This window comes from Hyla sarda, chromosome 1 (assembly GCF_029499605.1).
Source record: "Hyla sarda isolate aHylSar1 chromosome 1, aHylSar1.hap1, whole genome shotgun sequence".
NCBI lineage: Eukaryota > Metazoa > Chordata > Amphibia > Anura > Hylidae > Hyla > Hyla sarda.
Window position 1 is genome coordinate 174,181,284 of NC_079189.1, and position 26,057 is coordinate 174,207,340.

At 39.0% G+C, this 26,057-nt stretch overlaps 1 protein-coding gene across 4 annotated transcripts in view; it reads left to right on the forward strand.

Annotated features, from left to right (window-relative positions):
* The window catches only part of NDNF (neuron derived neurotrophic factor), a 72,050-nt gene extending 47,157 nt beyond the window's left edge, over positions 1-24,893 (forward strand). For 2 of the 4 annotated variants that reach the window (XM_056564201.1, XM_056564193.1), the window contains exons 2-4: positions 16,698-16,886; positions 18,649-18,773; positions 21,039-24,893. In XM_056564201.1, coding sequence (XP_056420176.1) covers positions 16,699-16,886; positions 18,649-18,773; positions 21,039-22,438 — 1,713 coding nt within the window. In that variant the 5' untranslated portion in view covers position 16,698 and the 3' untranslated portion in view covers positions 22,439-24,893. Of the gene's footprint in view, positions 1-12,642; positions 12,665-16,697; positions 16,887-18,648; positions 18,774-21,038 lie in introns of those variants that run through there. The other 2 variants (XM_056564211.1, XM_056564186.1) reach the window with 2 other exon arrangements.
* The last annotated feature ends 1,164 nt before the right edge of the window (positions 24,894-26,057 follow it).

Sequence of the window (26,057 nt, forward strand, 5' to 3'; positions counted from 1 at the left end):
TAAAAAACCTCCTGTGAAACAGCGAGGAGTGCACAGCTACATAGGGTGCCACTCATACTTTATTGCACAGCAAAAATAAAAAGAGAATTTGTATTTGCCACAGCAGCGTGCACCAGTGTATTAGGTAGTTGTGCTGGATATTTCTCTTTTTATTTTTGCTGTTCATACATTGGCTATTGCTCCAATGAACCCTAATAGCAAAGTCCAGTCTATACATTGGGATTAACATTTGAAAAGGCCATGCCCATACAGGCGTAATAGTGGTGTTCACCTCCTAAGGTTTATAGAGCACTATTCTGCACAAAGATGTAAAGGAATTACTTCATAAAAATGTTATACTTAAAGGTGTACTCCGCCCCTAGATGTCTTATCCCCTATCCAAAGGATAGGGGATATGATGTCTGATCACACGGGTCCTGCCACTGTGGACCCTCACGATCTCTCTACTGCACCCAGCATTCGTTTACAGCATTGGGTGCGTGCAGGAGGCTTGTGACATCACAGCTGTGCCCTGCTCGTGATGTCACGGCCACTTCCCCTCAATGCAAGTCTATGGGAGGGGCGTCACGAGCCTCTGCCATGCATCGCCAGTCATCTGGCACAGAGCGAAGTTTTCTCCGTGCACTGGATGTCTGGGGTGCTGCAGCCGAGATTGCGGGGTCCCCAGTGGTGGGAGCCCCACGATCAGACATCTTATCCCCTTTCCTTTGGATAGGGGATAAGATGTCTAGCAGCAGCGTACCCCTTTAAGGAAGTAGAACACCATTAATGGTGTGTGGTGGAGATGAGTTTCTAGGTGTCATTGAGCAGTTTAGCATTTTTACTCAGAAATATAATATCGCCTATAGGACATATAGACAGTAAACCTACATATAAAGACAGTAAACCTAGAAAAGTTATGAACCACAAAATATCCGCTTTAACATTAAAGATGCCATAAACACTAAAATAGGCTTTTGATCACACAGTGTACACTATATGTTCTATTGCACTTTTTTCTCTTTACAGTGTCAAGAATTTTATTTAACACATGCAAGTAATTACTATTATATGTAATTCTGTTATTAATACAATTGGAAACATAAACCCTGCAACTTTACACAGCACATTACTGGCAGGACAAGTACCGTTCTCCATGCATCCTAAACAAACAGAATTACCAGTGGCCAGTAGCCTCCATCCACAGCTATTACAGGGCTCTCTTTTGATGTGAACATATGGGATGGTACAGTTTTCAGGTTCGTGTCAGGATACAGACTCACTGATGTGCGGTTCACTACAGCCTTAAGCAGAGTTTTAGATTTTATCACTATTATGATTTTCAGACAACATTCTTGCTTTTCAGACATATTCAGAACAGCTGTGAAATGTTGCTGAGCTAGATATGATCAGTGATAAATTAACCCATTACATGTTCCCTTATTGCCACACGTTCTAGGCCTGGTTTTCTAAAGTGGAGCTGGTGACCTTGAAGTAGCACTTCTCTGCCGAATATAAAAAGTATTAATATAAAATCCTGACAATCCTGACAAACATTAACCAACCTAATAGGGCTTGTGTTTACTATGTCAGTGTGATATGAATCTGCTAGAAAACAACGAACCAAATGTACAACATATAAAGATCTATGGTGCTCCAGGGTTAGCTCAGTAGACCCACAGGGATCCGGTTGCAGAAGGCCTTGTGCTAGGGAAGCTACAGTGCAGATTCCATAACCAACACTAATCGTAATACAAAATTAAACAAAATGGGGGATGGAAGCATTTTACACATCTTTAGGTTTGTAATAATTTTTTTTTAAAAAGACACAAATTTGGCACAATGTTGGTTTTGCAATCTTTGTAAGACTTTTGTTCTTGAAGAGATTTTAGACAAGCCTGCTTACCTGAACGATTTGGCCCTTTAACTTTGCAGTAGTTGTAAATTTACCAAGAGCGACTTTTCTCCAATTGTCGCAAATTTTGCTTACAACTTCACAGAAGCTAAAATTCCACACGTGGGCATGTGCGGCAAATTTATCGCACCACATTCGTCTTTTTTGTTAATTGGGTACACATCACTTTAGTTAGTTTTAAAAATGTGTGTAGTTAAACACAAAGGGGGAGATTTATCAAAACCTGTGCAAAGGAAAAGTTGCCCAGTTGCCCATAGCAACCAATCAGCTTGCTTCTTTCATTTTTAACAAGGCCTGTGAAAAATGAAAGAAGCGAGCTGATTGGTTGCTATGGGCAACTGGGCAACTTTTCCTCTGCACAGGTTTTCCTTAATCTCCCCGAAAGTGATACATTTCCCCCAATGGACCAGATTTACTTTACTAAAAGCAGACACTTTTTAATGTTTTAATATTTTTATTTTTTGCTTTTATAGTGTTTCTTGGTCTGTTTTCACTTTAGTGATGAGATTGGTGCAATCGGGTGCAAATTGAACCATAATAGCGCCACTGAATGCATAAAGGCACACATAAAAACCAACCAAATACACTAACCAACAAGTCACGTCAGTAAAGCAACAGAATTTGCAGAATTTAATAACAAAGCATATGTAGAAATTTTATAACAAAGCATAACAAATTTGACAACAAAGCATATGTAGAGTTTAACTCCTTAACGACATAGGACATAAATGTTTGCCCTGATGCCCTGGTACTTAACGCACCTGGTACTTAATATATTCATTGCTATAAATAGTCCCTTATGAGGACATAAAAAGTGTTAAAAAAAATGTACAAAAAGGTTTAAATTTCTTTTTAAAATGCCCCTTTTTCCAACTTTATCCCAAAATGGGTTACAAAAAAATGAATAAACATATTTGGTATCGCCACATACGTAAATATCCAAACTATCAAAACATAATGTTAATGATTCCATACGGTGAACAGCATTGCTGCGTTTTTGTGACATCACATTCCAAACATTATAAAGTGGCGATTATAAGCAAAAGTGGTACCGAAAAAAGTACAGATCATGGCACAAAAAAGGAGCCCTCACATATCACCATATACAAAAAAAATTGGAAGTTATAGGTGGTCAAAATAGAGTGATTTGAAACATACTAATTTTGTTTAAAAAGTTTGAGTTTTTCTTAAAGTCGCACAATAATAGAAAAGCATATAACATGGGTAACATTTTAATCGTATTGACCCACAGAATAAAGAAAACATGTCATATTTACCATAAAGTGCACAGCGTGAAAACTAAACTTTCCAAAATTGGCAAAATTGTGTTTTTCTTTTCAATTTTCCCACTCAACTAATATTTTCTTGGTTGTGCCGTACACTCTATGGTAAAATGATTGATATAATAAGAAGGACAATTGGTCGCTTAAAAAAAAAAGCCCTCATATGAGTCTTTGGATGAAAATATAAAAGAGTTGTGATTTTTAGAAGGCGAGGAGGAAAAAACAAAAATGTGGGAATAAAATTGGCTGTGCTCAAACTATTTTACTAAATCTGAGCCAATGGATAATGAAACATTACAAACATATTAAACATATTGATATAAAATCGAAGTTTGGTTGCACAGTAAAGCTTTGTCTTTTTTGTTTTTAATCTTAATCCATATTCCGATCTATTGAACATATTGTCAAAGCAATACCGAAACCAGTAAATATACAGCTCCATGGCTCAATGCTTGGGCTTTTTTGGTAACCTCTACAGCTGCCGTATTGTGAAGAGTTCAGTCTTTAATGGAGTTCAGCTCATTTGCCACCTGCTATAGAACTGACCCGACATCCAAAGCCTGTTCTTATTTGTGGAGTGTAAAGCGAGGATATAACTATTCTCCAGAACACGGACTCCCAGCATGTGCATGGCTACAAGTAACAACTAGAGCGTCTCTCAATAAACTATCATCACATTTAGGACATTATTTTACAAACACTGGGGGAGATTTATCAAAACCCATCCAGAGGAAAAGTTGCTGAGTTGCCTTCTAGACAGGTTTTGATAAATCTCCCCCTCCCCCCCCTGTGTCTCCAGCTGTTGCAAAACTACAACCCCCAGCATGCCCAGACAGCCGTTGTCGTTTGGAAAACACTGCTTTAGGTGCATAGTCATCTAGGATTTTCAGGGGAAACAATTAAAATTACCACAGTTTTAAAGAGCTTAAGAAAGTCAAATACAGGATGGATTTAAAACGGTAAGTGCTCAGTTTTGGGACTGCACTCTATTTGTATCATGGCATTTGTAATCTGTTAGAAAACATTGGGGGGGGGGGGGGTATTTAAAGAATTTAGCACCACTTCTTTTTTGCTTTAGCTGTGCCACATTTGCTTAAAACACTATTAGCGCCAGATATTCAGATATTTAGCACCAGATTAGGTGCCCTGTTAGCCAGTTATTCCTAAAATGGGCATAGCTAGGCTTTTTGTGCTGTTAAAGGGGTACTCCGGTGAAAACCTTTTTTTTTTTTTTTTTTATCAACTGGTGCCAGAAAGTTAAACAGATTTGTAAACTACTTCTATTAAAAAATCTTAATCCTTCCTGTACTTATTAGCTGCTGAATACTACAGTGGAAATTATTTTCCGTTTGAAACACAGAGCTGTCTGCTGACATCATGAGCACAGTGCTCTCTGCTGACACCTCTGTCTATTTTAGGAACTGCCAGCGTAAAAGGAAATCCCAATAGCAGCTCTATGGGGATTTTCACTCGTCGAAAGTCCTCTCTAATTCCTCAGTGTGAACATACCCTTAGACAGTCTAGACTACCCAAAACTCCTGCAGTTTTTAGTGCAGGTTTTAATGCAAAAGTAAGAAGTGGATCCAGCGGTAGGGAGAAGTAAAAGTCCTTTCTCTATATTACTCTTTCCAGCTGGCCATACACATAAATAAAATATGTGATGGTCACATGTGATCTTTTTGGCAGGAATGTCTGACCATCTAATGTTTATGGAGGGCCTTCTGATTACCTTGACAGCTAATGTTGGGGAAGGAGAACGTTCATGTATCTTGGATTATAACTGCCAAGGTCTTTTGTTCTCAAGAAGATAAGCCACTGCCAGGAGAGTCTGGCAACAGCTTTCTCCCCTCTCCCAAAGTAAAACATGCACTTTTGTTCGGGCTGCATATGCATATGTATGGGGGATTGGGAGAGATCCACCCTTTTGCTTAAAGTGCAACTGTCTCCTAAAATAGGCTTGTGAAGCTGCACACACAGGGCATTATGGCTTCACAAGCCTATTCCTGCCATACCTATATTTATAAAGCAGACTGCTGTATATTCATAAAAATAGCCTCTGTTATCTCTCCAGGAGTTGGTTGAACAGTTGGAGAGGTGGTGCCCGGGGTCCACTATGCGCCTCTCTCCGCTTATATTGTGCTGTTGATGGACACACAGAGCTCACCTGTCCATAGTGGCCCTTTGTGCTTCTCCTGCGTGTGGGCCATCAACAGTGCATTGTAAGCGGAAGGAGGCTCAAGACCCACCTCTCCAACTGCCCACTCCTGGAGAGATTACAAAGGCATTTTTGGGAAGATACAGCAGCCTGTGTTATCATCACAGGTATGGATAGAATGGGAGGCTACAGAAGCTTACATTAGGTGACATCTATCTAAAAGAAACCTACAAACATAATGGTATAATAAGCTGTAAAACAATACACCAAAATAGCACAGCCAGAAATATTTCTTTGCAGTGGTAAGGAAGAAAAAAAACCTTTTCAAAGGGCGCTGCTGTTGTCCTGGTGAGATGAAAATGAAAAGTCCGAGGCAGAAGTATTTTGCAAGATATAGCTTCTTTATTGGTGTAGAATCATAGCAAGCAGGGATACAGGCTAGATAACGCGTTTCGGGGGACAGCGCCCCCTTCTTCAGATCAGTGATCAAGGGGGCGCTGCCTCGGCGATAGGCTGAGCGCTATGTGACGCTTCGTTACACCCGGAAGTATGAAGAGGATGGACCGGAGGACCGATCAGCTGTAGTGGCGCTCCGCGGGAACCCAGGGAGGTGAGTGATGGTTCATTTTCATTTATTTTGCAGCCTGGGCAGGACGGAGCAGGAATACTCTACACTAGAGTACTCCTTTAATGTGTAGTTTAGCACAATTGCAGGAATACAAAATTTTTTATTTATATACTTTTTGATGCGGTAACTACTTTTACCAAATAAAAACCTTTGTTATAAGTAATAATATAAATAATAATAAATAATAATAATAATCGTTTTGTGTTGCCATATTCTGAAACCCATATATATATATATTTTTTTTTTTTCTCATTTTTTTGTCTATGATATTTAGAAAATTGTGTATAGGCTGGAATTTTTATACAACAAAATCAATAACTTTACTTACTCTTAATTCTGACACCGGTCCAGTGTCCTGCCAGGCCTGTAGCGATGATGTTTCACACATGACACCGCGGGCAAACACTGGCTTTACCGGGTAATTACCATACTGAGACGGCTGACGATAGTGATTGGCTGCAGCGTCATGTGATCACAGTAGGCTTGGTGGAGAACTGTGGAGCGGCAGCGGATCTGCAGTTTTGGTGGATGTATGGGTCTTTTTTCTATTTTATACCAAGTCTAGTCTTTGCACGGTTCTCTAAAAATCTTGGACTACCCCTTCTATTGCGACAATAAAATTCATTGAACAGATGTCATAAAGTCTACTTTAGGGAAAGGCAGCGTGAAACATGTTAACAGATCACTTCTTATCTTTTAAGGTCACACATTAAAGTTGTTTCTATTGGCTTTCATATCCGTTCCTTTTGTGAGATGAAAGGGTGTTGAGTCTTTCTGAAAAAAAAAAAAAAAAGAAAAATTGTACAATCTGCCACTTCACAAACTCTTCTGAAAACACCCTATTGTACTCCAAGTGGGTGCAAAACAGCTGAGCTAAGACTCTGTAAAATCAAAGCTTTCAGCTATCATTTCTACATAACCGTTAAGGCTTGTATGAGAACAATCGCTCAGGCTGAAATATTTACAGCATTATCAGATTATGTTTACACTTAAAGGTAACACTATGTCAGTCTATGTCATCTTTTTAGTTGATTTGTATTATATCTTTGTTTAGAAAAACATATTGCATTATTTAATCTTTCACAAACATTACAGCTTCAATCTTTGTAACAATAACATTTCATATATTGTCATATGTAGCAAAGAACAAGAAAAATGATCTACACTCACCACCGGAATAGGTAATAGCTGCTCCTAGCTGGAGTTCATAACCGGACGAGGACTGCAGAGACGTTGGGTGCGCTCAGAGGCTATAACTGGTCATTTCACGCATTGGAGCTTCATCCGGCCTCATTGAGTCTATAACCAGTCATTTCGCGCATTCGCGCTTCATCAGGCCTCATTGAGGCCGGATGAAGCGCGAATGCGCGAAATGACCAGTTATAGCCTCTGAGTGCACCCAACGTCTCTGCAGTCCTCGGCCTGAGTGCGGATAATTTTTCTTCTTCGCTACATATGATATTACTTGTTGTTCTACAGTATATATTGTTACAGAGAGCGCTCCGGTCCCCGCTCCTGCCTCTGTCCCGGCTTGCCGCGTCCCTGCGTGTCCCGGTCAGACACGCTGACCGGGAGCACAGAGTTACCCCCAACGGGGATGCGGTTAGCGTGGCGGGAGGTCCCCGCACACGCGCCGCATCCCGATGCTGTCCCCTACCTCCTGCGGCTCCACGTGTCTTCTCTGTTCCCTGGCACACGTGTCCCCGCTCTCTAGGGCGTGCGCGTGCCGGCTTTATGGAATTTAAAGGGCCAGCGCACCATTGATTGGTGCCTGGCCCAAAGGGATCTATAAATGTTCCCTGCCCCTTCCTGTCCTTGCCGGATCTTTGTGCCTTGTGCCAAGAGAAAGCATTCCATATTTGTTATAGTATTTCCCTGCCTGTTGCCGACCTATTGCCCGTGCCTACCGCCTCTGAACCTGTGCTGCCTTCTTTGACCTGTTGCTAGTGACTATCGCCTCTGATCCTGTGCCGCCTGCCCTGACCTTTGCTACTTCTGACTATGCTTCTGCCTATTCTTCCTGTACCGCGTCTATCTCAGCAACCAGAGGAGTTGAGTCGCTTCTGGGTCGAACGACCATGGGGCTACCTGCCGCAGCAAGACCATCCCGCTTTGCGGTGGGCTCTGGTGAAGACCAGTAGCTCCTTAGAATCTGTTCCCCGCGTACGGCCCACGCCATCACTCCTCTGGTCCAGTGGATCCACCTCCTGCCACCTGTCCGGACTGTTACATATATCTTTTCCAGCACCACCACCTGGCTAATCTGATGGTCCCGCTTTTGCTTAGTGCTTAGCTGACACTATTAACTCTTGGGATACCGAATGCATTTGGTGCCTTCCTCCGCTCTCCACTTACACATATTTCATGTATTATATTTACTGATATATAGGAGTTGACATTATCTCCATGCAAATTGATGCATTACTCTTGTCTGATATATACAAACACTTAATTTGATACTGTTGTTACAGTCTTATATCAATAGAGGTTAGGGTTGTAGAGGTTGCAGCCATAGGGGGTCTCTTTTCCTGGGATATAAGAATAGCTGCACCACAGCTACCATGATACCTGATACTAATTCAAGAAAGATGTTAGCACTCTAGACAGAGCTGCAATTCTGTATAATCCTATATTTTATAGCACGTAAAGCTCCTTTACAGAATGATATCATCACATAGCTATAACATGACGTCAATAGTTATTAGGTGGAGATCCCAGTATAGGATTGGCATTATACCCTAGAATTTATATGCACATCAGTGTTGATTTTGTGAAGTGTTACAATTCTATTTATTTTAGTTGTACAAAATATACTGTATCCGTCTGACTTTATTACGGCATTAAATGTCTGGCTTATAAAAAGATAAACACTCTCACTTATTGGTGGCAGCAAAAACAGCTTTTAAATGTGACTTGAAAAAGCTGCTCAGCAGTATAAATCTTGAGGATTAGAATATAATGCTTCTGATAAACTCCACTCTTTAGCACCACCCACACTCTTGCTTGTGCCAGTGTAGGATGAACGTAGCGTCCTTAAAATTCGGCTTGCTAACTTACAATCATGGGCTCGCTGCTCCTTGCAATTAAGTGTTGGGTTTTATTTGTTCCAGATGCATTGTTTCAGCTTCACCAGATGAATTGGAGGCCATAAATTACAATCATGTCTCTTTAACTCGATGACAGTGTAGCACTGTGGCGAATGTTTTATTCAGATCAAGGCAGGAAGGGTAATTTTGTTAAGTTTAATTTCATTAGTTTTTATTATTACAACATTGGCTTTGCATACTTCAGAATGCTGGGATTTTTTTGTGTTATGCACATAGCTGGATGAGTAACATTGAATGCTCATGTTACAGTGCAAGAATCATGTACAATAGTTTACAGTACTTTGGTTTTTGTTTTGTTATTTTTTCAATAGGTAAATTTATTTTCCTATTAGACCTTTGACTCCTTTTTCCTAAGACTAAAACACCTTCCAGCAGTTGAAAACACTCCATAGCAGTATTTTGTAATATTAAGGATAACTACATGAAATGTGAAAATAGGAAATATGGATTATCTTCGTCAAAAATAATAGAAGTTGTAGTAGATGTTAAAGGAGAACTCCAGCCAAAACTAACTTATCCCCTATCCACAGGATAGGGGATAAGTAGCTGATCATGGGGGATCTCAGGAACAGGACCCCAGCTGTTAGTGAGGAGCATGTGCCATCTACCTGTAGATGACATGCGCTCTATTCATTTCTATGGGAGCACTGGTGACGCCCAAGTGCTGCCGGGACCCCCTACGATTATCTACTTATCCCCTATCCTGCCGGCGGATAAGTTAGTTTTGGCTGGAATTCTCCTTTAATGTTTCAATGTATTTAAAGTAACACGTAACAATGTATGCCTTGCATCTCAGTATGTACAGGAACAGGGTCTCCTGTCATTTACAGGAGTCCCTGCTGCTGTACATCAGCCCATAGGTAAGCAGGGATGCTCAATGCATTGCTGCTTATTTTTAAGAGTACATTTACAAGGCTTGATGCTCTGCACCTGGCCCCGTGAGTTTACAGATGAGTCTGACTCTGTATGAAAGCTGTTAAAGGGGTTATCCAGGAATAGATATTGCCGAACAATTCAATTGAAGTGAATTGAGTCAAGTTGTTATACCAAACACAGCCTGAGGACAAGTATGATGCTGTTTTTGCAAGTAATTAATTCTCTTTTTCTATTCATGGATAACCCCTTTAAGTCTAAATTGAATTAATGATCAATTTGCAGCAAATGCCCCAAAATTTATTTCAGAAGGCTCATTCATTTCTACTCAGGAATTCAAAACGAAAGTGTGATAGCCTGGGGGAAGTAGGGTATGGGGAGTGTAGCTGTGCGGTTACTAAAGGGTGCTTGTTAACCCTTGCTATTCGTGACACCAGGGTGAGGGCTCCTCTGTAATGCTTGTCCTACCGCCACCCTTCCCAAGAGCGATAGGGAGGTATTAAATAATTGAATGTCCACAACCGGAGAGTTTTGCAGAAACTTGTCGGAACTTTACTGAAGATTTTATGCAAGCTTTACAACCAGAACAGTCTCTATACATGCAAAGTTTCTTAGAGATTGACAGTGGTCGGAACCTTAAGCATTTTAGAGTCCGTAGACTGATATGTGCTGTTCTGCTGGATTTAGGGGATTTAGTTGAGGCCCAGCTGTCACGCTAACTTTAGCAGGGATTGAGATGTTAACTCACGGTTAGGTTTTATGCTGAGGCCGGCAGGCTTCTGGCCTAGCTTGTCATTGAAAGTTGCGCAGATCCGTCCTGGTAGTCCAGCATCCACGAGAGCAGCAACCCAAGAGAGCGATAATTGGCTATAGATCCCTTATATGGCCAGGGGTTGGACTAAAGCTGATTGGTCCAATACTTCTGTCAATCATCTTTACAAAGGGTTATGGGTAACATGTGACCCAAGGACCTCCAAAGGTCCTCCAACATACCAACATTGAGGAATTAATACAGTCACATGACCGAAGGTCCTGCGACGCTAACAGGGTAAGTACACTAATATACCTTATATTAGATATTTACATTATTAAATATACACTTATAAACATTATAGAATTAGAATAGAAGGAGGCGACTAGGGGCTGTCCCACCTGGGGGACCCTACCTGAACGTAGGAACTCTGACTTTGGGGACCACTACACAAGGTACGGTATGCAATACGGTACCAGGACACCACAAAAGTGATTTAGAAAAACTAAAAGTGCCCACAACATTGGAGGCACACTTCAAATATGCTGTTTTCAATAGATTATAGTATGGAAAAAGTTAAATTGTCTTTAGCATTTTGGTTGCCCTGCAGGGTTAATTTGACAAAGCCAGCCAGTCAGTATTCATGGTGTATTTTGCAAATGAAACGGATTTAAATCTTTATTTTTCTTCTTGTCTTTAATCCAGATCAAAAAACTTAGAGGCATATCCTAATGCACAATGACCAAACAGGCGCTGAATATTTTTTCTTCTTTCCGATAATTAGACCTCCCGTATAAAAGAGGATTATAGAATTCTGTCATATAGCCTCTGCTATGGAAATATAATGACATCTGACATTGCAGAGGGTGCTGAAATCCGTGCAAAGAACATCGTACCCTGTAATGAAGTTTTAAAGCTCATATAGGAAATATCACGAGTCATTTAAAGATGACAAGGGAGAGAAAGCTTTACCACAGTCATGCAGTTCTGCTTCGCTACTTGAGATATGTCTTTGATTATTTAAAAGGAACATAATAAGAGTTAGTGGATTAACAACGCTATGCTTTATCAGTCTCTAGAAATATTCCCACAGTACAAATGACCTTCTTCCATGTTTTTCAGTTCACTGCTGAACTAATGACGTAAAACATTTCATATTCCTCTATTTCGATATACGTATGTATATTTAAATATTTTTTTTCTTTAATACTAAATACAAAATAATACTGTATATATTTTTGTAGCAGTGTCAGCCAACTACCATGTTTCTCCGAAAATAGGACCGGGTCTTATATTACTTTTAGCCACAAAAAAAAACACTAGGGCTTATTTTCAGGGTAGGGCTTACCTATTTACAGTACGGTATGCACATTAAACGACATGGCGGTTCCACGGTATTTACACCCCCCCCCCATTATTATCATGTGATGGGCGCAGCTCTGCTCCCCAATGTCCGTCCCCCCCCCCCCCCCGTGCCTGTTTATCAGGCCAGCACCCCACATCGGGGTAATAATCGTTTGTCACCCGCAAGCGCAGCTTCTCCCCCCCCCCCCCCAAATAATTATCAGCCGCTGCGCTGTATCTATTCCTGTGCCCGGGCTTCAAATAAGGTATTAAAAAACAAACTTTAACTTACCTTCGTCCTCCGTTCCTCCGTTGCTAAGGCACCGGCCTCATGGTCCCTCCGCTGTTCTTGCTGCTTCCTGGTGTTGGGACGTCACAGAGCCTTCAGCCTATCACCGGCCGCAGCGATGTCCCGCCTCGTCCGATGATAGGCTGAGCCGACTGTCATGTAAGAAGTCGGTCGGCTTCTTACATCACAGTAGGCTCAGCCTATCATCGGCCGAGGCGGGACATCGCTGTGGCCGGTGATAGGCTGAAGGCTCTGTGACATTCCTATCCCCAGAACTGCAGCGATAACAGCAGAAGACAGTGAGGCCGGTTCCTTAGCAATGGGGGAACAGAGGACGAAGGTAAGTTAAAGTTTGTTTTTTAATATTTGCAGCCCAGGCATTGTCTAGGTCAGTGGTCTTCAACCTGCAGACCTCCAGCTGTTGCAAAACTACAACTCCGGGCATGCTGGGAGTTGTAGTTTTGCAACATCTGGAGGTCCGCAGGTTGAAGACCACCGGCCTAGGTCTTATTTTCGGGGTAGGGCTTATATTGCAGCCCACCCCGATAATACACTAGGGCCTTTTTTCGGGGTAGGGTGTATTTTCGGGGAAACGCGGTAATAGCTCCAGAACAACAGCTGTTTTGCCCAACATGTGGCTCCTTAGCTGCTGGCAAAGACTACTGTACGCCAATGAAGCGCGCTTCTCTACCTGCTTTTTCTAGTGGACACTCAGACCCTGATCAATAAAAAACTTTTGTTATGTCTCTAATATAAATTGTATTGATTTTGCTCTAATTTGATCATTCTTATTTTCATGTGAATAAACACCTACTGCCACCTCTGCATGAGGCTTTTATGCTAACGTATGTTATGGATTCTATGAATTATAGTATAATCTGAAAATTACCAAAACATTTAGTGCGTGTAGAATTCCGACAAGTTTTTGTGCCTTAGGGGTTATAGCAAGATTTAAAGTTTGGATTGTAGCGTTATAACCCAAAACAATATGCAATGTGTTTACTGAAGTTCTAACACCTACCTGGCACACCTATTAGTAATAAGTGCAGTGCTAAGTACTTCACAGTAGAACACAACGCTTCTTTCATCTCCAGCCTCTTGAAGTATTTGTCACAATGATCTGATGGCTGACAGATGTCATAGTTATTATGCAGGAACTTTAATAGTAGCCAGAAGAGATGGAACTCACCTGACTGGCTTGAGTGGGCATCCCTTCTGTGAAAGCTTTTGTTAAAGGGGTACTCCGCTGGAAAACATTTTTCTTTAAATCAACTGGTGCCAGAAAGTTAAACAGATTTGTAAATTACTTCTATAAAAAAATCTTAATCCTTCCAGTACTTATCAGCTGCTTTTTGCTTCACAGGAAGTTCTCTTCTTTTTGGATTTCCTTTCTGTCTGACCACAGTGCTCTCTGCTGACACCTCTGTCCATTTAAGAAACTGTCGAGAGCAGGAACAAATCCCCATAAAAACCTATACTGCTCTGGACCGTTCCTGACATGGACAGATGTGTCAGCAGAGAGCACTGTGGTCAGACAGAAAGGAAATCCAAAAAGAAAAGAACTTCCTGTGGAGGAAATAGCAGCTGATAAGTACTGGAAGGATTAAGATTTTTTAAATAGAAGTAATTTACAAATCTGTTTAACTTTCTGGCAACAGTTGATTTAAAAAAATGCTTTCCAGTGGAGTACCCCTTTAAATATGCCCCAGGTAGTATATGTTTTTTTTTTTGTTTTTTTTTTTCTTTCTATTTTCTATATAATACATTTCTAACAAAGTTGGTAATCACAAGATTTTTCATCCATGACTGCAAGGGACAACACTGAATTGTATTTTCTTATGTCTGATACATATCATAGGGCTGAAGCCTCATTTATTACTGGCTATATATATCTTCCTTAATTAAGTCATCATAAGAATGTAAAGAGGTACCCTTGTCAATACCAAGAATAGGACATAGTTATCCCCAGAATAAATAATGCCATTTATTCTCTATTGGGCCTATGAACATTTCTGAGTTCAGCACACGGAAATATTTGGCAGCCCCCATAGACAATAAATGGAGTGCCTTCTGCCTGTAAGAGCAGACATGGAGAAACCCATTACAAGGAGACAAGCTGAAGCTGGATCTCATAGGAATACTCTTAGACTCTGCGGAGCAAATTAGGCTACTGAAGTGCCTCTTTGCGTATCTATCATTGGTTGCCCGGACTCAGCTGTCTGTGGCATCATGGGAAATGTATGCTACAAAAATCATATTATAGATAAGGAATTGAGATGCAGACAACCCATAAATGGCACATCAACTTTTAAACCTGGCTTACACTAGAACCTCTATTTTATTCTTTAAAGAGGTACTCCATTGCCCCAGCGTTTGGAACATTTTGTTCCAAACGCTGGGTGCGGGCTGTGGGGGTTGTGATGTCAAGGCCACACCCCCTCAATGCAAGTCTATTGAGGGGGCATGGCGACTGCCACGCCCAACCCATAGACTTGCATTGAGGGGGCGTGACCGTGACATCACGACCACCGCAGCATGCACCCAGCATTCAGAACAAAATGTCCTGAACACTGGGGGAGTGGAGTGCCTCTTTAATAATAGCCTATGTTGAACAATATAGGCAAAAACTGGTGCTGGAGTGCTTCTTTAAAACAAATTACTAACAGTTTGATACCATACTTTATGGAGGTAATATGCTATTAATACATGGGAATTAAGATTTCTCATAAAACTGACATAGATAAAAATCAGTGTGAAGATTAAGTACAGATTGTTTCTTATTGTTCCGCATTTTCAGTCTTTTAAGTGGATTATGCATCCAAAGAATTTAAGGAGTAATCCTATAATAAAAAAAAATGTGCCTATTTAATAAGGGGGAAATGTTCAGTAAAACAGGTTTTCTACTGCTTACATTTAGTTAGGGAAATTATTTATTGCTATTCATTATAAGGGAAGGAGACAGCCCCTCATGTGTCAGGACATCCTGTCATTTGGGTTATTGTGTCTACAAAATTGTGGAAAAGTTGCAGTGAAATGTCATGCTTTTATGACCCACAGACTATGCAACAATGTAACCTCTGGATATGTAGTTAATGATGTATATTTGTTGTCATCATCTACCTTAGGGGCTTACATAACATTCAAACAATGAGGCCCTATAACATAGTCAGAAAATGGTCCTCCCACCTGGTTGATTTCTGCACAAAGAACAACCCATATAGGATTAGAATAATAGTTAAAAGAATAATGTTCCTACAAGTGTACAGCCTCTTAGCCCCTAGGCCTCAGCTGGCTGCTACAGTTGTAGTTACCCCTTTAATCTAGCCCATGCCACTATACCCAGTATATATATATATATATATATATATATATATATATATGTATATATATAATGACTGAAATATATTCCATCAGCAGAAATAGTGGCTCCACGTACCCATGTAATTACATTGTGAGTGTTAAAATAGCTCAAGGGTACAAGAAGATGCTGGTACTTAGCTTCACTCAAGTGATTCTTGAGTTACATCCAGGCTGTGCATGCCCAGCTTCTCTCTTTATTATACTTGTCAGTGCTTGAAGTGGCTATAATATGGAGTAAGAGGGGAGTCGAGTGTTGCTAGTAAAAGAGCAATCTGTTCTTCATTAATAGTGTTGGATCTTATGTGAACCCACGCCACTAATAGTGATACCACAGAGCAGGTACAATGGCCGGCATTTATCATTGTAGGTGTAAGTGAAGCATTTATCATTGTAGGTGTAAGTGAAGCATTTATCATTGTAGGTATAAGTGAAGCATTTTTCTACACCTTTTTTTTGTGTGCTGGTAATGTGTAGGAGCACCAAATTTATTAAATGGTCGCAGAGAATTTGCTACATTTTGTGCAGATAAACCTTTTTTGCTATTTCTCCCTTAACAAACACTAAGATAAGTCTGGGCGGGTGTAGTATTAGAGACTTTTCAGTGGCTTTGCGCCTTTTTTGCGCCTTTTCAAAAAAAGGCGCAGTTCATAAAATCCTTCCATATCATGTGTATTGCCAAAACCAGTGGATTGTAACTCAAAATCAGCAGAAATGTGTAAACCGAAGGGCGCAAAAAGGCGCAAATAAACCCTGCTTGCGCCTTTTTTTGCACCTTTTCTAGACACAAAAAAACAGTCTAAAGGAAATGATAAATGTCGAACAATGTGTCTGTGGAGCTTTTCACTTTATTATGTCTATGTGGTTTATCATCCATACTAACACATCTAGCAAACATTTAGAAATTCTGTTTCCAAAGTAGCAATTTGCATTGAAAATAATGAGGTTTCACTGGATTCTGTATAGAATGTTATCCAAAAATATTGAAGTCTGATGTCATTCTATTGTTTCCTCAGGATGTTGCTGTCTCACTGGTATATTACGTTGGTCTTGTTCCCTGTTTGTTTGAGAGGCCAAAAATTGCCAACAAGAGATGAAGAACTGTTCCAGATGCAGATCAAAGATAAAGCTTTGTTCCATGATTCATCTGTAATTCCTGATGGAGCTGAGATCAGTGGTTATCTCTTTAGAGATAACCCTAAAAGGTACCTATTAGCAAAGGAGCAGTAAAGATCAGGACGCTTAAAGTGTACCTGTCATAGTGCAAAAAAAAAGTGATATGTTACTCAGTACCTAATCCTGATCATGTACATATCATTTTATGTGTCTAGGACCTATATATCCCTAACAAATAGCATTTATATCTTGCTCACTTGCCTTTTGTTCTTTCCTTGTGGAGGGGGTGGGACGCTCTCCCTTACCACGATGACTGAGTATGGGAGCAGCCTGGCAGTCTGCAAATCACTGCACTGTAGTTTTTATGCATACATTTTTTTTATCTGTTCCTAGTAAAGCTGGATGCTAATCAACATAGCTGTCACTATAGGTGTCCTTCAGCTTTCACAGACTCCTAATGCTTGATCAGCTTCTTTGTCATTCAGGAGTCAGAGAAAGTTTTAGCTGTTCAAGCATGCTAGGAGTTGTAGTTTTACAACAGCTGGAGCTGTAATGTTTATAAAGCACTGTGTTAGAGCAGTGTTGCCTTTAGCTGTTGCAAAACTACAACTCCCATCAAGCCCACACATCCTTTTTCTGTAGTTTTGCAAGAGCTGGAGGCACAATGCTGGAGAATACACAGCTCTAAAACAGAGTTTTACAAAGATTGTACCCCCAACTCCTTGTAGTTTAGGAACAGCTGAAGGCTGCATTGGTGCAGTGATGATCTCCTATACTGGATACCAACACACTTTACGGCCAGTATATAGTATGCTGCAAAATACAGAGTAGTCTGTCTGCATAAAGATAGATGACCCCTAGTGGCGACTATTTTCATTTTTTATTTTTTGTAAAATGGAAATTTTTTTATAAATGTATATTTAAAAAAGTAATCTTCTCAGTAGTACTACAAAATATAAAAAGTTTTTCATAATGACAGTGCCTCTATCTATCTATCTATCTATCTCATACCTATCTATCTATTTATTTATCTATCTCATATCTATCTATCTATCTCATATCTACCTATCTCATATCAATCTATCTATCTATCTATTTATTTATCTATCTATCTATTTATCTATCTATCTATTTATCTATCCAACTATTTCATTTCTATCTATCTTGTGAATAAATGCAGCCAAAGAAAGTCCGATAAAGTGCAGTTTATTCCATGGTGTAGATATACAACGTCTAAGTAGCCTCACGCCACCTTTTTCAAGTATCTCTACACTATGGAATAAACTGCACTTTATAGGACTTTCTTTGGTGTGCTGCATCTATCCACAAGTTATCAAGTTTGGATTGTCTTGCCAGGATTCTATGACTGCGTGCACCCGCTACAACTTTTTATGGCTTCTGGATGTGCCTTCCTATCATTTCTATCTATCTATCTATCTATCTATCTATCTATCTATCTATTTATCTATCTATCTATATCTGTCTGTATCTTTCCCTGTTTTGTTTAGCATTTCAATAACACCATAATACTGTAATGTTTATTCTTCACAGACTACTATTGTTTTTCCAGCTGCAGGGAACTAGCATAAACATTAACGTTTAACAAGGAAGTAGGGGTCCCACAAGTGGAGCCACCCAAGTATTAGAAGTCACTTGTTTTGACAAGTGGTTGGGCAACCCATAGATACAGCTGAAAAGCCTATTTGAGACAGTTGGTTGTATTTCTTATATGACACTAGTTTTTATGTGGTATATTTTGATGGGAAAGCATTCAGTTACCGATTATTTCTAGATTCATTTTATGTTTGTTTTTTTCAGAAATGTAAAACGTTTTCTTTATTTTCATTTTAGATATTTTTTTGTGGTAGAAGAAGATAACACTCCTCTATCAGTCATTGTCACACCATGTGATGCACCTCTAGAGTGGAAGCTTACTTTACAGGAACTACCCGAGGAAGCTAGTGGGGAAGGATCAGGTAATAATGCATCATGTAATGTAATACATGTATCATATGTAATATATTCTGTTACAGCTGATTAGTTTGTATAATGCTTTCTGGATTTCAAAAACAAAAGCTAAAAAAGAGACCAATAGTAACCATATTTTAATCTATGTTGCTATAGGAATATTTGTTTAAAGGGGTACTCCAGAGCAAAAAAAAAAATTAAAAATAAAATGCTTTCAAACCAACTGGGGCCAGAAAGTTATATATATTTGTACATTATTTCTATTCAAGAATCCTTATCCTTCCAGTACTTATCAGCTGCTGTATACTCCAGAGAAAGTTGTGTAGTTCTTTTCTGTCTGACTACAGTGCTCTCTGCTGACACCTCTGTTCATATCAGGATCTGTCCAGAGCAGAAGCAAATCCCCATTGCAATCCACTCCTGTGCCAGACAGTTCCTGAAACAGACAGAGGTGTCAGCAGGGAGCACTGTGGTCAGACTGGAAAGAAAAATACAACTTTCTCTGTAGTATACAGCAGCTGATAAGTATCAGAAGGATTAAGATTTGTACATAGAAATAATTCACATATCTGTATAACTTTCTGGCACCAGTTGATTTGATTTTTTTTCCCCCTATGGAGTACCCTTTTAATTTGTGGTTTACTAGAAGCTATAGCATTTTACTATAGACTCATATTATTGTATTTTAACCCCTTAAGGATAGAGGGTTTTTCATTTTTTCATCATCACCTTCTAAAAATAATAACATTTTAAATTTTTCACCAAAAAATCCATATGATGGCTTATTTTTTGTACCAACAATTCTAATTTGTAATGACATCAGTCATTTTACCCCCAAATCTATGGCGAAACGGGAAAAAAAATAATTGTGTGACAAAATGGAAGAAAAAATGCCATTTTGTAAATTTTGGGGGCTTCCATTTCTACACAGTACATTTTTCGTTAAAAATGACACCTTATCTTTATTCTGTAGGTCCATATAGTTAAAATGATACCCTACTTATATAGGTTTGATTTTGTATTACTGAAAAAAATCATAACTACATGCACGAATATTTATACGTTTAAAATTGTCCTATTCTGACCCCTATACATTTTTTATTTCTCCATTTACAGGGCGGTATGAGGGCTCATTTTTTGTGCCATGATCTGAAGTTTTTATCGGTACCATGTTTGTTTTGATCAGACTTTTTGATCACTTTTTATTAATTTTTTTATGGTATAAAAAGTTACCAAAAATACGCTATTTTGGACTTTGGATTTTTTTTGCACGTACGCCATTGACCGTGCGGTTTAATTAACAATTTAATTTTATAGTTCGGACAATTACGCGCGTGGCAATACCACATATGTTTATTTTTATTTTTATTTACACAGTTTTTTTTTTATTGGGAAAAGGAGGGTGATTCAAACTTTTATTAGGGAAGGGGTTAAATGATCTTTATTAACTTTTTTGTCCACTTTTCTTTGCAATGTTATAGCTCCTAAAGGGGACTATAACATGCAGTACATTGATTCAATATACTGATCACTGCCATTGCTTTCAATGGCAGGGATCAGTGTTATCGGCGGTTGATTGCTCAAGCCTGGATTTCAGGCTTGGAGCAATCGATCGCCGATCAGATGTGCAGGAAGCACCCTTCTGCACCCTTCTGCTGCGTCCTAGCTAATCGAGACATTGCGATTTTACCACGATGGTCCCGATCAGCCCAACTGAGCTGCCGGGAAGCTTTAACTTTCACTTTAGATGCTGCGATCAACTTTGATCGCCGCGTCTAAAGAATTAATGCTGGACATCAGCCCGATCGGCGATGTCCAGCATTAGCTACGGGTCCTGGTTGCTTATAGCAACCGGGACCCACTGGGTATGATGCTCGCTTACCTGCTGAGCGGGCGTCATACCTCAGGAGACGCTTATGGATGTTCATAAACGTTCATATGCGTTAAGGGGTTAATTATGTTGTATTATGGCGAACTGGAAGTATATTTCTCTCTCTCTCTCTCTCTCTCTCTCTCTCTCTATATATATATATATATATATATACAAACATCTTATTAAATTTGTTTTTGCAAACTGTGTTTCTATCAATATTTTATGTGCATTCAACGGTTTTCATCTGAGCACAGTTAGATTTTTTTCCACTGCTGATTCACAGTTTTGAGCAGATGTTTAGTTCAAAAGTTATGATACTTAAGCAAGGTCAGAAATGCAGACTTGCATTTCTTTGTAATAACATGTACCCTGATCTATTTTCCTGTGTCTGACTTTGCAGGTGAGCCTGAACCACTAGAGCAGCAAAAGCAGCAGATTATGAATGAAGAAGGCACAGAATTGTTCTCTTATAAGGGTAATGATGTGGAATACTTTGTATCTACAAATTCACCATCTGGTTTGTATCAGCTGGAATTAATTTCAACAGAAAAGGACACACATTTTAAAGTTTATGCCACAACAACACCAGAATCTGATCAGCCCTATCCAGAATTACCGTATGACCCTAGAGTGGATGTAACGTCACTTGGAAGGACCACTGTCACCCTGGCATGGAAACCAACACCTACGTCCTCCATATTAAAACAGCCTATCCAGTACTGTGTTGTTATTAACAAGGAACACAACTTTAAAAGTCTTTGTGCAGTTGAAGCTAAAATAAATGCTGATGATGCGTTCATGATGGCCCCTAAACCTGGCTTAGACTTTAGTCCCTTTGACTTTGCTCATTTTGGGTTTTCATCTGAGAACGATGCTAGTAAAGATCGAAACTTCATGTCAAAGACCTTATCCACAAAGTTTGTCCGTCAGATGACGACAAAACCAAAGGATGATCTTCAGAAGCTTTGCATTGGAAACAAAAATATATTTACAGTGTCTGATCTGAAACCTGACACCCAGTACTACTTTGACGTGTTTGCAGTTAACTCTGCTACAAATATGAGTACTGCTTACGTCGGGACATTTGCTCGAACCAAAGAAGAAGCAAAGCAAAAAACTGTGGAGCTAAAGGATGGGAAAGTTACCGATGTGTTTATCAAGAGAAAGGGTGCTAAATTCTTAAGGTTTGCTCCAGTTTCATCTCACCAAAAAGTCACCTTTTCAGTTCACTCATGCTTGGATGCGATCCAAATCCAGGTCAGAAGGGACGGGAAACTGCTTTTGTCACAGACTGTGGAAGGTGTACGTCAGTTTCAGCTAAGAGGAAAACCAAAAGCAAAATATTTGATCAGGCTTAAAGGTAGTAAAAAAGGTGCCTCCATGCTAAAGATATTGGCAACTTCAAAGTTCAACAAACAACCATTTCCTTCTCTGCCTGAAGATACAAGAATCAAAACATTTGACAAATTACGCACGTGCTCCTCAGTCACAATAGCATGGTTGGGAACACAAGAAAGAAATAAGTACTGTGTATATAAAAAAGAGGTGGATGACGACTACAGCGAAGAGCAAAAGAAACGAGAACAAAACCAGTGTTTGGGTCCTGACACCAGAAAGAAATCAGAAAAAATCCTCTGCAAATACTTCTACAGTCAGAACCTGCATAAAGCAGTCACCACAGAGACAATAAAAGGCCTCGAGGCTGGGAAGTCTTACATGTTGGATGTCTATGTCATGGGTCACGGAGGCCATTCAGTCAAATATCAAAGCAAAGTCATAAAGACAAGAAAGTTCTGTTAGAATCCCATGTGAACTCATGTGTGAAATATATCCTATGATGGCCATACTGACTGACTACTTGTGCAGTAGAGAGCTTGTGACCTGTCAAGTACACAATATCTAAAGTGGTGTAGAATGGCATCAACTTGTATACTTCTGTTTACATATCGAAGTGGTTGCTTGTAAGTGGCTACCCTGCTGCTTCTCTGGAAGAGACAAATATCATGTCTAAGGCACAATATCAGACTCTCGGTAGATGAAGTAATAATAATAACTAATGGAGAACGAAGAAGAGACAATTTCAGTTGCATCACCCAGTGCATGAACTGCTTCTAAATTATTTTACTAAATACATGGCCGAGGCAAGTCCTCTGGCTTTATTCATACTCACATAAATCCAATCTAGAGATAATAGACTATCTGTAAATTATTTTATAAAGTCTTGCCTAAAATGTTTATGTTCTGTCACTGTACACTGCAAAATCATTCCTTGGTAACTACAAATTGATCTTAAGTATTAACTGGAGCTTTCCGTTTCTCGTCAAATCCTTGGCTATTGTACATTCCTACTAGACAGGTTTATTTTTTAAATATGTATTGTATGTATAAAGTTGTCAAACATATATCCATGTACATAAAAAATTCAAAGTACAAGATTCTATATTTTTTTGTTTACCCAGTGTCTGACATACTAATTCAAGACCGAGACTGAAGTTTGTATGTAAACATTCTGTTCACTTGTTTTATTGTTGTATGCCAGTTTGTGTGCAAAGCATATAAATCTATAATATAGTTATATTAAACAGATATATATACATGATAAATGTAAAGAAATCACATAGCAGGAAGAAAATAGACTACAGAGCACAAGGCAGACATTTGTTTTGTGGTTGGTCTCAAAGAAACACATTCAAAAGGGCCACCCAGTATAAAGGGCAGCATAAAAAAGAGATAAAACACACAGAACTGACAGCACTTTGTAGTCTAATCCACAATACTATGCAGTTCAACCTTTTCAAGGTGCTGTTGTGATGACAAGATGTTATTAATGGGAGGCATTGTATTTCTTTCTATAGGCAGTACAGAAACTGGCTAAATGTTGGCGTTACATTGTATCACTCAACAGTACAATTTTGTAAGATACTATATAAACAGAAGGCATGATGCAGCATAAGCACCGACATCATACAATCAATCTGAACCAGAAATGGGAAGCAGATGAGTGATATATAAATGGTTTTAACATAAAAAAAAATTTAAACCACAGACATTATAATTTTTTTTTTTTAACAAGTGGCAAATATTTAGTTTACTGCCCTAGCGCTCTCTCTACCTACCTAGACCAAGGTAGTGTGACTCATTGGTCTATCCCAGCTTTGCCCCTGGTGATAACATTATAAATACGCTAAGTATAAATAAAGCGGACAATAGACATGATGCAATAGTGAACTAAATTGTTAGACTCTACCAAGAAAGCATGTTTATTCTCTAGAACTGGAAAGATATAAGCAGCACAAAAATAATAATAAATACTGTAAGATACTATAAAGAATACTATAAAGATACTATAAAATAAATTGCATATCCAATATGTGCAATCTATTGCCCCAATCAGCATCAGGTATCAGGAGATCCATAAGTCCCCATTCACATCACTTTTTTTTGAATACCAGCAAAAGATATTCTAACATACACCACAGTATATCCATGGTGCACTCATTGACTCATTGAGTTTAATAAACTCAACAAAGCCTAAGGCTATGTTCACACAATGTATTTCAGGCATATATTATCTAAAAAAAAATGATATTTGTTTTTGCTAAATTAATGTGCTCTTTGTAAGTCTTAAGGAAAGTGGTTGTCTGTTCACAAAGTATAAATGTGTATATATATATATATATATATATATATATATATATATACATTTACGGGCATGACTGTATAGATAAGCTGGTCTATTTTTTGCATCCCTAAAATAAGTGACCTGTATTATAATAGACTATACTTCGTTTCTTAAACTCAATGGGCAGGCCACAGGAATGTTGTGGTATACATAAGAACTCTCTTTTGCCACAATCCTGACATATACCGGTGATGTATCCTCAAAATGTGGTGTGAATGAGGCATAGGCTGCTATGCTTAATATAATGTTAGTTTTATCAGAATTATCGGCAAATAGCAAAGCTCTATGGGCAGCTTTACTGTATCAGCTAGTCAATTTCTGATCAGATGTGCGTTTTAGAATCTTGAAGTATTTCTGTACAAATGTCACTATCTTTGTATTCATTTCTTATTTTCATGGTTGTCTTTTTTCTTTTTGTATTTGCTACTTGTGTAAAAATGTGTGATTACAAAGTTCTCATATTTCAAATATGTAAAATAAATGATACATTTATTTATAGTGTTTAACATTTTATTCATATGGTGGTTATTAGTCAAAGTCAGAACAGCTGAGAAGTCCTTGGTTGCATATATATACATATAGGGTATAGTGTGGCCTGCACCTAACCACAAATGCGTTTGCATGCTACCTTTATTGCAATCACTAAGGATTCTATTAAACAGCATGTTAAAGAAGGATTCCAAGATTTCAAAAAATAAAAATAAATGATAATTACCTACTCTGGTTCCCCACAGTACCTGGTCAATTGATTTCAAGTCCCCTGACACTCTCCAGTTGTAGCTGCTTCCAAGACAACATTTCGGAACAGGACCTTCTCAGCCAATCCCCACCCATGAGCAATTACATTTACATACAGCAATTTGTGGATCATATGTCTCTTTTACTGCCATAAAGCAAGAATGGCGGAGTGCTGCAGTGATGGTTGACCTTCTGGAAGTTTCTCCTTGCAAACAAGATCTTTAAAGCTTAGTCAAAGTGACCATCTCATCTCTCTTACCAAGTCCCTTCTCCCCCCAATTATTTAGTTATACGGGGTGTTCAGCTGGTTGTTCCAAACTTCTTTCATTTGAAAATTATAGAGGTCACTGTGTTCTTGGGAACTTTCAGTGCAGCAGAATTTTTTTGTACTATCCTCCACATATGTGGCTCCACTTAATCCTGTCTATGAGCTGTACAGGAAGTTCTTTCCTTCTCATTGCTCATTTTATTTATCTTATATGCATTGTCAACTATAAGACCTTAGACAGGAGTGTTTTTTTCCCCAAATCATGTCCAGTTAACTGAATTTACCACAGGTGACTCCGATCAAGGTGCAGAAACATCTCCAAGATAATCAAAAGAATTGGGAGGCCCCTAGAGCTAAATTTGAAGTGTCACAGCAAAGGGCTGTGTTCATTGAAAATGTTTTCCATTTTCAAAAAAACTTTTAATAAATTAGTTTTCCATTTTTAATAAATTTGCAAAAAAAAATATTTTTACATTCTCATTATGGGGTATTCAGTGCAGAATGATTTGGCATAACATAACAAAATGTGAAAAATGAAAGAGTCTGAAAACTTTCTGAATGCATTGTGTGTAGATGTGGAGTAACATTGTTGGTCATTTCATTATATATCTTGTATACGGCTTTGTTCAATAGATTTTTGCTCTGTAGGCTTCATGTCTAAATTTCAATTATCTCTGAGCTATTGGGTAAAAAATTGCTCCGATGATGTCTACTGTACACTACACACAGAG